This window comes from Delphinus delphis, chromosome 2 (genome assembly GCF_949987515.2).
Source record: "Delphinus delphis chromosome 2, mDelDel1.2, whole genome shotgun sequence".
NCBI classification, from domain to species: domain Eukaryota; kingdom Metazoa; phylum Chordata; class Mammalia; order Artiodactyla; family Delphinidae; genus Delphinus; species Delphinus delphis.
The window spans coordinates 76950405-76962543 of NC_082684.1; the positions used below are offsets into that span (position 1 = coordinate 76950405).

At 51.0% G+C, this 12139-nt stretch overlaps 1 protein-coding gene across 2 annotated transcripts in view; it reads left to right on the plus strand.

Annotated features, from left to right (window-relative positions):
• TEP1 (telomerase associated protein 1) overlaps nucleotides 1–10537 on the plus strand; it is a 41387-nt gene extending 30850 nt beyond the window's left edge. Inside the window, exons 34-56 of one of the 2 annotated variants that reach the window (XM_060004927.1) lie at nucleotides 249–489; nucleotides 685–808; nucleotides 972–1004; nucleotides 1635–1759; nucleotides 1881–1980; nucleotides 2190–2345; nucleotides 2492–2704; nucleotides 2922–3075; nucleotides 3184–3396; nucleotides 3949–4109; nucleotides 4337–4450; nucleotides 5416–5523; nucleotides 6131–6263; nucleotides 6347–6423; nucleotides 6529–6661; nucleotides 6797–6933; nucleotides 7093–7217; nucleotides 8311–8454; nucleotides 8602–8698; nucleotides 9433–9538; nucleotides 9645–9850; nucleotides 9980–10084; nucleotides 10318–10537. In XM_060004927.1, coding sequence (XP_059860910.1) covers nucleotides 249–489; nucleotides 685–808; nucleotides 972–1004; nucleotides 1635–1759; nucleotides 1881–1980; nucleotides 2190–2345; nucleotides 2492–2704; nucleotides 2922–3075; nucleotides 3184–3396; nucleotides 3949–4109; nucleotides 4337–4450; nucleotides 5416–5523; nucleotides 6131–6263; nucleotides 6347–6423; nucleotides 6529–6661; nucleotides 6797–6933; nucleotides 7093–7217; nucleotides 8311–8454; nucleotides 8602–8698; nucleotides 9433–9538; nucleotides 9645–9850; nucleotides 9980–10084; nucleotides 10318–10440 — 3128 coding nt within the window. In that variant the 3' untranslated portion in view covers nucleotides 10441–10537. The remainder of the gene's footprint in view (nucleotides 1–248; nucleotides 490–684; nucleotides 809–971; nucleotides 1005–1634; nucleotides 1760–1880; nucleotides 1981–2189; nucleotides 2346–2491; nucleotides 2705–2921; nucleotides 3076–3183; nucleotides 3397–3948; nucleotides 4110–4336; nucleotides 4451–5415; nucleotides 5524–6130; nucleotides 6264–6346; nucleotides 6424–6528; nucleotides 6662–6796; nucleotides 6934–7092; nucleotides 7218–8310; nucleotides 8455–8601; nucleotides 8699–9432; nucleotides 9539–9644; nucleotides 9851–9979; nucleotides 10085–10317) is intronic. The other variant, XM_060004928.1, reaches the window with a different exon arrangement.
• Nucleotides 10538–12139: the final 1602 nt, after the last annotated feature.

Genomic DNA, 12139 nt, shown 5'->3' on the forward strand with positions numbered 1-12139 from the left:
TTATTTAGTGGGCATACAATTACTTGGGAAACTTGTTGAAACTGCTGATCCCTGCGTCCCCAGATTCTGGTTTCCTAGGTCTGGAGTGGGACCCAAAGCTTCGTACTTTTAACAGATGTTCCTGATGTGGGACCAGAGGGCCACACTTTGAGACTTAGCATTTTAGACACATCATATGATTGACTTGGTGCTGGGGTTAATGGGGGTCCAGGCTGGCTCCCCAGTGACACCCCACATCTCTTCTATAGCTTCCTCAGTCCCTGACAAGGAACAGAAGCTTCTTGAGGCTGATGTTGCTGTATTTCACACCTTCCTGAGGCAGCAGGCTTCAGTCCTCAGCCAGTACCCACTGCTCCTGCACCAGCAGGCGGCCAACCAGCCTCTGTGCTCGCCCCTTTGCCGCCAGGCCCCCCAGCTCTCCCAGCGATGTTACCTCCAGCGCATGCTACGTTGGCTTAATAAACCCCAGACCCTGAGGGGCGAGCAAAGGTAAAACCCTTGACCCCAGATGCTGGCAAACCCGCCAGAGAGCAAGCTGCAGCCCTCTCTGAAACTGGAGAGTAAAGAACAGACCGCAGTCACCGTGGAGAGGGGGGTTCAGGCCCAGAAATGCAGAAACGAATTCCCATCCTCTTCCTTCCCCTCATTCCTCATCTCCTCCCTTTCTTGCTGTTCTTCCTCTAGCTCCAGCCTGTCCCTGGCAGTTTCCTCACCCCCCACAGCTGCGGCCTTCTCCCCCAATGGGCAAAGAGCAGCTGTGGGCACTGCCAGTGGGACGGTTTACCTGTTGGACCTGAGAACCTGGCAGGTACGACACGCAAGGCGGGGTGGGATTTACCTTCAGAAGAGCCTCACGTCCTGCCCCGAAGCCTGAGGCAAGCCAAACCCACCAGTTATCACCCTGTTTGATTCAGCACTATACTAAGCACTGCAAGGAACACAGGGCTTAGGACATTGTCTTTGCCCACCAGGTGGTCAGTTTTTTGAAAAACAAGGCATACAAGGTAAAAAAGGAACCAAAACATAGCCATGTGGCATAGGTAAGAGCTAAGTGAGTTGTGCAGTTACTGGAGGACGTAGGGTGGAGACGGGGAGGCGTTCCGGGTTGAGTGAGGAACCCGGGCAAAGACGCTGGGGGCATGTTCCCTGTAAGTTGCTGAGAATAATGGCAGCAGAGTGCGTGTGAGAGAGGGCGGTAGTACAGTAGGCGGGAGAGGCGGGCTCTGCAGCCACAGCCGCCGTCTCCTCTTCCACCCATGTCAGTACCCCCCGCCCCCCATAGGCGTGTGTGTGATGTCATTCCCGCCTCAGAAGCACCAAACCTTCTGCGACTCGGGGTTACGTACGGGGTTCGAAGTGAGGGGGACGATGTGACCTCACTTGGATCGGGAGGTCCCACTTGAAGCTGTTCGAGCTTGGCCTAGGTCTGGAGTAGGGCCCAAAGCTTTGCACTTTTCACAGGGGCTCCTGCTGTGGGACCAGAGGGCCAGAGTTTGAGACGTAGCAGGGAGTGTAGAGAGCTAAGGGTTCCAGCCCTTCTAGCCATTGCCTCCTTCCTGGTTGGGGCTTGGAGTGGCTGGACATGGACTGGTCAGGGGCGTGTCCTGAGTGCGCTTCCCCGCTCACTGTCACAGGAGGAGAGGTCTGTGGTGAGCGGCTGTGGTGGGGTCTCCTCTTGTTCGTTCCTCTCCGACAACGCCCTCTTTCTTACTGGCTTTGACGGGCTCCTGGAGCTCTGGGACCTGCAGCACGGCTGTCGGTAAGGGGCCCCTCACGTCTCAGCGTGAGGGCCATCCCTGTTTGTTGGAAGCCCAGGGGGAGGGGGACGAGGAGGGAGTCTGTGGCCAGGGGGGCCCCCTGACCTTGTCTCCCTGGGGTAGGGTGCTCCAGATCAAGGCTCACCAGTACCGGATCACCGGCTGCTGCCTGAGCCCAGACGGCCGGCTTCTGGCCACCGTGTGCCTGGGGGGAGGCTTGAAGGTAAGGACCAGGGGGCTGTGGTGGTGCAAGCGGCCCTGAACTCGGGGTCAGCCCTGTGAGATCGTTCTCCTCAGTGCGGCAGAGGCTCCAGCTGCTTGGCCTGCTGAGGGCAGGGGACTGGACAAGGTGGCCCCTGGAGCTCTGGAACTGAGCGGCTCAGGCATCTGTGTCCAGCACCCTGAGTCCTCCTCCCCTTCTCTCTCGTCCAGCTGTGGGACACGGTCCGCGGGCAGCTGGCCTCCCAGCACGCCTGTCCCAAGCCCCTCAACTGCATCGCTTTCCACCCAGAGGGGCAGGTGATAGCCATTGGCAGCTGGGCTGGCAGTTTCAGCTTCTTCCAGGTGGATGGGCTCCAAGTCACCAAGGTGAGAGGAGCTGGGTGGCCCTGGGGAAGGAAGCACGGGAGGGTGGGAGTGGAGAGCGGGAAATGGCGGACACCTGCATCCTGGGTCACTCTTAGTTTGGGTTGAGAGCAGGGCCCTGACGTTCCAGTTTCTACCTCTCCATGCAGGAACTGGGGGCCCCAGGAGCCTCTGTCCGCGCCTTGGCCTTCAGTGCGTCTGGGCGGGCTGTAGCTGTGGGCCGGCTGGACGGGATGGTGGAGCTCTGGGTCTGGCAGGAGGGGACACGGCTGGCTGCCTTTCCTGCGCACCATGGCTTTGTTACTGCCGCCCTTTTCCTGCGTGCTGGGTGCCAGTTACTGACGGCTGGAGAGGATGGCAAGGTCAGGTTACAGAGGGCTGGCGGTGGGCTATGAGGAGGGGTTGCAAAGGTGTGGGACTATTTGGGGGAGGGTGGCGCCTTTGCCGAGGAGTCTGGAGGAGCTTGTGCTACGGGGAGGGGGTGCGGTGTGTGCACAGTAGCTCTCGGGGACGAGTCTCTGGAAGGAGGACTTTAATGGGGGGGGTAGGTTATCTTTAAGCCCCTTTCTTGGCCCTCAGGTTCAGGTGTGGTCCGGGTCTCTGGGTCGCCCCCGTGGGCGCCTAGGTTGCCCCTCTCTCTCTTCTGCCCTCTCCGTGGCCCTCAGCCCAGATGGCGATCAGGTGGCTGTTGGGTACCGAGCAGATGGCATTCGGATCTACACCATCTCTTCAGGTACCGGAGGGAGAAGGGTTGGAGTGTCCGAGCCTGGAAAGGGCCCTCTCCCCCAACTCTGGCCCTCTTTCTGAGCGTCTTACTCGGTTGTTGTCCCTCATTCTCTAGGTTCCCAGGGGGCTCAGTGTCAAGCGCTAGATGTGGCCGTGTCTGCACTGGCCTGGCTCAGCCCTAAGGTGTTGGTGAGTGGTGCTGAAGATGGGGCCCTGCAGGGCTGGATGCTCCAGGGAGGCTCCCTTCAGTCCCTCTGGCTCTTGTCCAGACACCGGAAGCCTGTGCTGGCACTGGCCACGTCCCAGGAACTCGTGGCTGCTGCCTCAGGTACGGCTGGGCAGAGGGCATGGGCAGGGTCGTGAATCACTGTTCCTTTCAAATGTGCTAACACCTTTCTTCGATTTGTGTGTATATGTGTGCGTGAAAATACACACACCTATATAACTTTTTTTTTTTACAACTTGCAAAGTGTCACCCTTTGAGTTTCTGCCTAGTGGGAGATTTTGCTGTGTAAAAGGGATGGGTCTCCCTTAGGAGAAGAGAGACGTTAAGGTGAAAATGGCCTTAGTCCTGTCTAGGTAAGAGGCTTGTTCAAAGTGACACTGTGCACTCTAGGAGAGGAGGGTGTGGAGGTGCAGTCGGGAGTTAGAAGGGGACGGCCGCAGAGCCGGAGCTGGGAGTGCCTGGCATTCCTGCCCTGTGCCTCACGTGGTGAATGATCCTCGTCCAGGGCCTGGGTGGGACTCACGGCGTCCCTCCCTTGGAGCTGTGCCCTCAGACATCACCTTCAGCCCCCATGATTGCCTTTGTCTTTGGCCTCCCAGGCCTGTGTCACTTCCTCTTTCAGAAAATCTTCCTCTCTCCCCATTTCTAATGCAGAGGACTTCACAGTGCGTCTGTGGCCAAGGCAGTTGCTGGCACTGCCACAAAAGACAGAAGACTTTCCCTGTGGCACTGAGCTCCGGGGACACGAGGGCCCCGTAAGCTGCTGTAGCTTCAGCACCGATGGATGCAGCCTGGCCACCGGGGGCAGGGATCGGGTGAGCTGCAGGGCCCTCCTCCCCGTGGGCCCCCAGCCCCTCTGGTCCTGGATTCTTGAGCAGCTCACTTCCCACTGCTTCCTCCAGCTTTTTGCTTTGCTCAATGGCCTGTACGGGATCTGTCCACCCGTCCTCCTTTGATATTCCCTCTTTCCTTGAAACCTTTTGCCTGAGATGGCCCTGGTGTCCTATGGTCCTGATGGCTTCCTCTCTTGGGGCCTGTCCAGAGTCTGCTCTGCTGGGATGTGAGGACACCCAAAGCCCCTGTTCTGATTTGCTCCTTCTCTGCCTGTCACCGAGACTGGGTCACTGGCTGTGCCTGGACCAAAGACAACCTCCTGGTGAGTGAAGGGGTGGGGGGTGGCACAAAGCTCAGCAGGGTTCCTGGGGGAGGACAACACATCCCACCTCATCCTGTTCCTAATACCCATTTATAATACAGTATGTGATTTTCTAACACCCAATATAATAGCTCACATTTATTGAGCACTTAGTATGTGCCAGACATTGGACTAAGCCCTTGGCATATATGGCCTCATTTCGTCTTTACAACACCCTGTGAAGAAGATACTACTATTCTCTCTATTTCATAGACAAGGATATCGAGCTCAGCTAGATTAAAGACCATTTCCAGGGTCATGTAAGTGAAGAAGCTGAGCCAGTAAACTTTATGATAAGAAAGCCCGTGCTCTTAACAAGAACACAGAACTGTCTCCCCAAGGGCTTAGGATGCCCTGTGTCTGCAGGTAAAGGTAGTGCTATGATTTCTTTGGTCCTAAGTGAAAAATGGGTCTCAAATTATGCACTCAGCGTTGGTAAAGCCTAGTTTTCCAACGCAGTCCCTGTTGTTCTCAAAAAGAAATGAGTAGCAATTGAATAGACTTGTCATTGTCTGTCCTACCCCTGACTTCTAGGCAGCCAGATCTCTCCTGGGCATTGCAGACTTCTCACCTTTGTCCGGGTGAGAGAAAGTTGTTGTTGACTGACATTATGTTAATAACAAGGACAATAGCTACTATTTATTCAATGCTCACTATGTACCAGGCATCCTGCTAAGTCCTTTACGTAGATGCTTCAGCCCCATATCAGTAGGTACACTGTCATGATCCTAGTTGAACAGATGAGAAGCCCAGAGAGATGAACTGGCCCCAGGTCACCAAGCAATGAATGGTGGAACTAGGATTTGAACCCAGGACAGCCCTTGCTGTTAATCACAAGGCTTACAGCCCTCCACCCTACGTTATAAGTATAGAGAAATGCTGGCGGGATGCTGATTATTCCACTCCTCTGCCCTCTGACTCTGCAGGTCTCCTGCTCCAGTGATGGCTCTGTAGGGCTGTGGGACCCAGAGTCGAGACAGCAGCTTGGTCAGTTCCTGGGTCACCAGAGTGCCGTGAGCGCCGTGCTGGCCGTGGTGAGAAGGCAGTGGAGAGCTCACTGGGGGTCCCTGGGAAGGTTAAGGGGGCTTTGGGAGACTGGATGCATTGCGTATCTAATCCCAAAGGCAAAAGGAGTATAAAGAGTGAGATGCTTGGGCTCCCCTGGTGGCGCAGTGGTTGAGAGTCCGCCTGCCGGTGCAGGGGACAGGGGTTCGTGCCCCGGTCTGGGAAGATCCCACATGCCGCGGAGCGGCTGGGCCTGTGAGCCATGGCCGCTGAGCCTGCACGTCCGGAGCCTGCGCTCCGCAATGGGAGAGGCCGCAGCAGTGAGAGGCCCGCGTACCGCATAAAAAAAAAAAAATTAAAAAAAAGTGAGATGCTTGGGCCTGAATTAGAGCAGGATTAGGGTATTGAGGCTGAGGGTTGGTGTGAGGGGAGGGAGAGCATGAAAATACAGTATCTCAGTATCATGACCTCGTGGCATGATGGAAGTCCTGAGCCTCCCAGCCCCACTATCCAGGGTGTCCTCATTCTTTGACATCTTCTAGGCCCTTAATGCTGAGCCCACACCTCTGTGGCGGGAGTCGTAATTCCCACGTCCCGCTCAGTGTGACTCTTCTCTTATCCTGTGCTCTGGGGCAGGAGGGGCACGTGGTATCTGTGGGCCGAGATGGGACCTTGAAAGTGTGGGACCATCAGGGTGTGGAGATGACCAGCATCCCTGCTCACCCAGGACCCATCAGCCACTGTGCAGCTGCCCTGGAGCCCAGTGCAGGTAATGAAATGTCAGCCACCTTCCCGTCCCCGCCGCCTGTTCCCTTCTCCCCTTCTCCTGACTCAGTTTCTCTATCTTATCAGCTGGCCAGCTGGGGTCAGAGCTTCTGGTGGTAACTGTGGGATTGGATGGGGCCACACGGTTGTGGAATCCACTCTTGGTGAGTTCCCTGAAAGGCCTTGGGTGGGGGCAGTGGAGAGGGTATGATGGTACAGCATCCTGCGTGTCACCTCCCCACTGTACCAGCTCCATCCTTTCCTCCTAGGTGTTTCAAACACACAGCCTCCTGGGACACAGTGGCCCAGTCAGTGCAGCTGCTGTTTCAGAAACCTCAGGCCTCCTGCTGACTGCCTCAGAGGATGGTTCCATACAGCTCTGGCAGGTACCTGAAGAAGCAGGTGAGGTGTGGAGAGACTCAGGGTGTGAAAGGGGGGTGTGTTTGTCGGACCAAGAAGGTCAAGGGTAGCCTGCTATCTCCTCTTGTATCCCAACAGTGGTCCAGCTCCTAATGAATCACTTCCTTTCTTCTCCAGATGACACATATATACCCAGGAGTCATGCAGCCGTCACTGCTGTGGCCTGGGCCCCAGACGGTTCTATAGCAGTGTCTGGGAATCAAGCTGGGGAACTCACCTTGTGGCAGGAAGCAAAGGCTGTGGCCACAGCACAGGTGAATGGGGTCAACTTCAGTTCTCTGTTTATGTGAATTCTGCCCTGGCTATGTATCTGATGGTATGTGCCGGGGTTAGAGGTTGCGTAGACGCCTGGGATGGGGAAGAAGCTTAATCCTGGTTCCTCAGAAATACTGAAATAAACTTGTATTCACTAGGCTCCAGGCCGCATCAGTGCTCTGATCTGGTACTCAGCACACACCTTGATTGTTGTCAGTGCTGATGAAAAAGTCAGTGAGTGGCAAGTGGAACTGCAGAAGGGTTCAGCACCCAGAAATTTCAGGTGAAGTGAGGCGGCTGGGTTAATGAATACAGTTACATCTGGGATTTTGCTCAAATCACTCCCTTCTACTTCTGAACTAGGTCAATAGGATGTTAGTAAGCAGGAAAAAGTCACTGGGAAATTGTTTTCTGCTCATCATGTCAATTTAAGTAATAATTATCAAGTGCCTACTTTATGCTAAGCTCTGGTCCAGGCAGTGTGAACCAGATTGAAATTAATTTTTAACTAAGGGAGCTCACAGTACAGGGATGTGCAGATAAGTAAACTGCCAACAATATGCAGAGTGATTACTGCTATAATAAAGATATATATATATTTTTATATATATATATTTTATATACATATATGTAAAATTCCTGGGGCTGCAGAATTTAAGACATTTACTGTTTACAAAAGAGTTGCTATTTGAGATTGGGCTTAGAGGATGAGTAGGAGTTTTCTGAAGCAGTAAGGGAAGGGAATGGTGTTTTAGGAAGAGGAGGTAGCATTAACAAAAGGCATGGAGGCATGAGAGTGCGTGGTGTGTTCTGAGTATAGCTCAGTCTTTGGGATCTCGGTGCGAATGGTGGTGGGGAATTGCGTTGAAAAAATGAACTGGGGCCAGGCTGTAGAGGGCACAGTGCTAAGAATTTTGAGCAGAATAATTATCTGAATTTTAGAAAGAGAACTCTAGTGGCCACACGGAGGATGGTTAGTAGTAGATAGATACTAAACGTAGGGCGACCACATTTACAGCTGATGCTCTAGTCCAGGGAAGACAGCACGTGAGCCCTGACCTGGGCAGTGGGGATGAAAAGGAGAGATAAAGACTTAGGCATGTGTTGCCAGTAGAGTCCACAGTGCTTATCAATCAATTGGAGGTCAGGAGGGAAGGAAAGGACAGGAATGTTAGAGATTCCTGGTTTGAGCAGATAAGGTGATGATGGTATGATGAATACTAATTAATATAACAAAAACAGAAAGAGGAACACAATTTGTAGGGATGGTGATATATTTTGTTTTATACTTTACTCCTGAGGAATTCATGGGGAGCTGAGAGAGGTGGACTAGAGTAGAATCTTTCTCTGTCCATGTATCCTTTTTTGCGCTATAGTCTTCACCTGAACCGAGTTCTGCAGGAGGACTTAGGGTTCCTGACAGGTGTAAGTCTGGTCCCTGACGGTCACTCCCTCATCTTGGCCAAAGCAGATTTGCAATTACTGCACATGAAGCCAGGCGATGAGCCCTCTGTAATCTGGTAAGATCCAAAATGTTTTCTCTTGGGCTGGAGAGAAGAGGAAAAGTGGGTTAGTGGCTACCCTGAGTTTGGGTCTAACTAGAACAAACATTGGGGTCTTACGGAGAGGTGTTCCTGGGCTTAGCCTCTTTCTTTCTTATCAACCAGGAGAAGCTATTCAGAAGATCCTATAATGTTGTCCACCCACCAGGACTATGGTGTGTTTGTCCTGCAGTCAATGAACCTCAGAGTTCTTTCTTTCTCAGTAAGTTCTGTCTGGGTGTGTGTTAAAACAAACATTTGTCCAGGACCAATGTTTTAAAGCTTTGGGGCCATGATGGAGGATAAGAGGAAGGAAGGGAAAAGCAGTTGGTTCCAAATCCCCTTCTCTTCCTTCAACTATAGCTCTACTTAAGAGCATTTTATATTGGGTTTCCCTATAAGATTTCATTGATACTAGAAAGGATTCTAGTGTTTAAAAGAATCGTGGGAAACTATAAACCTAGTTGTTTTCATCTGCATTTTCTTCATATCTGATATGAAGAAACACTGTGAGTATTAGCAGTGTCTGGAACAGTACAGATATATATCATAGATATTATGTTGGGCGAAAGAAGCCAGACACAAAAAACTACATATTACATGATTTCACCTAAATGAAGTTCAAGAACAAGCAAAACTAATTTATAGTGACAGAAGTCGGAATATTGTTAGCTCTGGGGGTGGTGATACTCTGGTATTGACTGGGAAGGGGCGTGAAGGCGACTTTCCAGGGTGATGGAAATGTTCTACATCTTGATCTGGGCAGGGATTACATGGATGTATACACGTGTAAAATTTTATCAAGGTGTCCATTTAAGATTTGTGTATCAGTACTTTCCTGTATCTAGGATACGATTTTGAAAAATCTTGACCAGCCCAGAGCAGAAAAGAGTTGCTTTGTCTGGGCAGCAGTAAGTGATACAAGTAGGCTAATCAAAATGATCTATCCTTTCACAGAGCCAAAAGGAATTAGGAGAGTTTGCAGAGTGCCCAGAATTTGATCTGAGCTTAGAGAATCCTAATAAGACCCTCATATCGGTAACTCAGGCCAAACCTGAATCTGGTGAGTGGTGATGGGAGGGCCCAAGGAATCCAGAGGTGGCCTAGGGGAGGATGGTGCATCCTTCAAAGTCTAAGACCTGGCTCAAACTCTGCCCTTGAAATGGCAGAGTCCTCATTTTTGTGTGCCAGCTCTGATGGGACGCTGTGGAACCTAGCTAGATGCAACGTTGAAGGAGAATGGACCACAGATAATATCTGGCAGGAAAAAGTAGAAATGCCTGAAACCCGAACTCCAGAGACAGACACGTGTGTATGTGCTGACACGTATACCTGTCCAGCAGTCCCACAGCTAAAGACACGGCAACGTAGAAAGGTGAGTTTGAGGGAAAGGTCACAGACGTTGGGGAGGAGGCTCTAGGTCTGACCCAGCAGACTTCTCTGCTTCCTTGTCTGAGGAGGGTCCACTGAGAACTCACCACACCTCTTCCCCTCCCTCCCTAAGATTCACACGGGCTCTGTCACAGCCCTCCACGTGCTGCCTGAGTTGCTGGTGACAGCTTCAAAGGACAGAGATGTTAAACTGTGGGAGAGACCCAGTATGCAGCTCGTAAGTGTGTGTGTGTGTGTGTGTGTGTGTGTGTGTGTGTAAGGAGGGCTAAAGGGATGTCATAGAGCAAACTTGGGGTAAGAAAGGGCAAAAGATCAAGACTGTGTTCTTCTGTCCTTCTTGCGGTAATGTGCAACTAACCTGTTTCTAAACAAAAGTCATTGGTGTGAGACAAATAAGTAAGGAGGCCCTAGGCTTGTAGCCCACATCTCCCGTTTTTGTTCCCATTGTAGCTGGGCCTGTTCCGATGTGAAGGGGCAGTGAGCTGCCTGGAACCTTGGCTGGGTCCTAACTCTGCCCTGCAGCTCGCAGTGGGAGACACACAGGGCAATGTATACTTTCTGTCCTGGGAATGAAGATCACTGCTCAGGGCAGAGAGACCGCTTGTGCCAGAGATGCAAAGCCTGAAGACACCAGTGGCTACGTTCTTGATACAATTATATAAATAAAAGGTGGGAAAATCTCACATGCAGTCCTGCCTGTGTTCTTAATGTGGATTTGGACCAAAAGGGAAGAATATGAATGTTCTTATGTTTCTTTTCTGATTTAACATTAATCCTTACCAGAACTGCAAGAAAGTGAACCAGATCTTTAGTATTCTTTGAAATTATGCTTTAGAATTCTTGTGTCATTTTCTGGCCCCAGGACCGTAAGGTATGACTCCTACCAGGAGGAGGAATGAAAGTGATGTTGACCAGCACTTAGTTTGAACAGAAATCTGAAGACCTCTCACTTGTTCAAGGAAGAGGAAGAGAAGGAAGAATGAGTCACTTGGGCCCTGGTTCAGGGTATTTGGAAAGAACTGGGATAGAACCAGGACAACGCTAGGTTCCTGTCACAGAAGCAGCCCCATCTACTCAGAGCCAGCTGCCCAGGTGAGAGGTGAGAAGCCAGGGCTCTGAGAGCAGAACATGTCTTCTGGCTTTCACAGCCTCTGACAGGGCAAGCGGCAGCCACTTGACTTGGAAGCATTAGTCAGTAGAGTAATTTGCATTCTTGGAGGAGATCACAAAAGGGGGTCTCTCTCAAATTGAAGTTCATAAAGATAAAATGAGTTGAAAGGTGGAACAATGCCTACACATGGACTTGCTGTGGACTGTGACCCTCTTAAGTAAACTGTGACCCTCTTATTTTCCTATAAGTCTGTTTTATGGGAGAGGAAGTTCCCTGAGGCCCTTTCTTTCTAAGGGTTAAGGAAGGGTTAAGGGTCTTCGGTGTCTAAGAAGTCAAGGACTTGTGTATGATAAGCCAGAGCTATTACAGGATTTTATCCTGGGTTGGTAGGGTTCTCTCAGAGACATATCACTGCACTCTGGTCTAGAGTTTTCTGGATTTAGGGAGTTGAGGGGTACTCAGTTTCATTCTTACTTTGCCCTGATTCCAGATTTTATGTGGAGAAATCACCTGAAGGACTTTATCTTATTTCTACCAATGCCTCATATTCTCTCTCAGCCTGAGGATAAAGACATAAGGAATGCCATCAGCTGATAAGTTTTAATCGTAGGTCATGCTTCTGTCTTTTATCCCATGCCTCATGCAGGGCTCTAAATATACCTTCTAGACTACCTGCTCTACATGAACCTTGTGACTAGAAGTCCAGGTTAAGGTAATTTGAAACTTATGATTCATACTACTACCCAGAAACGCTACAGAGAACCATGGTACAGCATCATCCTGGAAGTCACTGGGTTCAATCGTTCCCCTGAAAGCATGGGCCAAGGAAGGAGGAAGCCCTAGATGTCTGTCTTCCATGCTCTAAAAATTCTACAAAGGCACCCCAGCTGAGGATGGAGGAGTGGGGCTGGAGAAAGTAAAGCATACCTTGCTCAGTAGACTCAGCTCTGTTTACCAGGTCCACCTGAAGGGTGTGATCTTTCTTATCTTGGAGATATAATTGCTATGAGTGAACAACAGGTTCTAGGTAACAGTAAATATGTCCCCAAGGGAGTTGAAGGGAAAATCAGTTTAGGTTTTACGTTAAATATTTTCTGAGTTCTTATCGTTAAACAATTTCAGTGTCTCCCAGTGCCTGGATGAGTTCAATTATAGTCACTG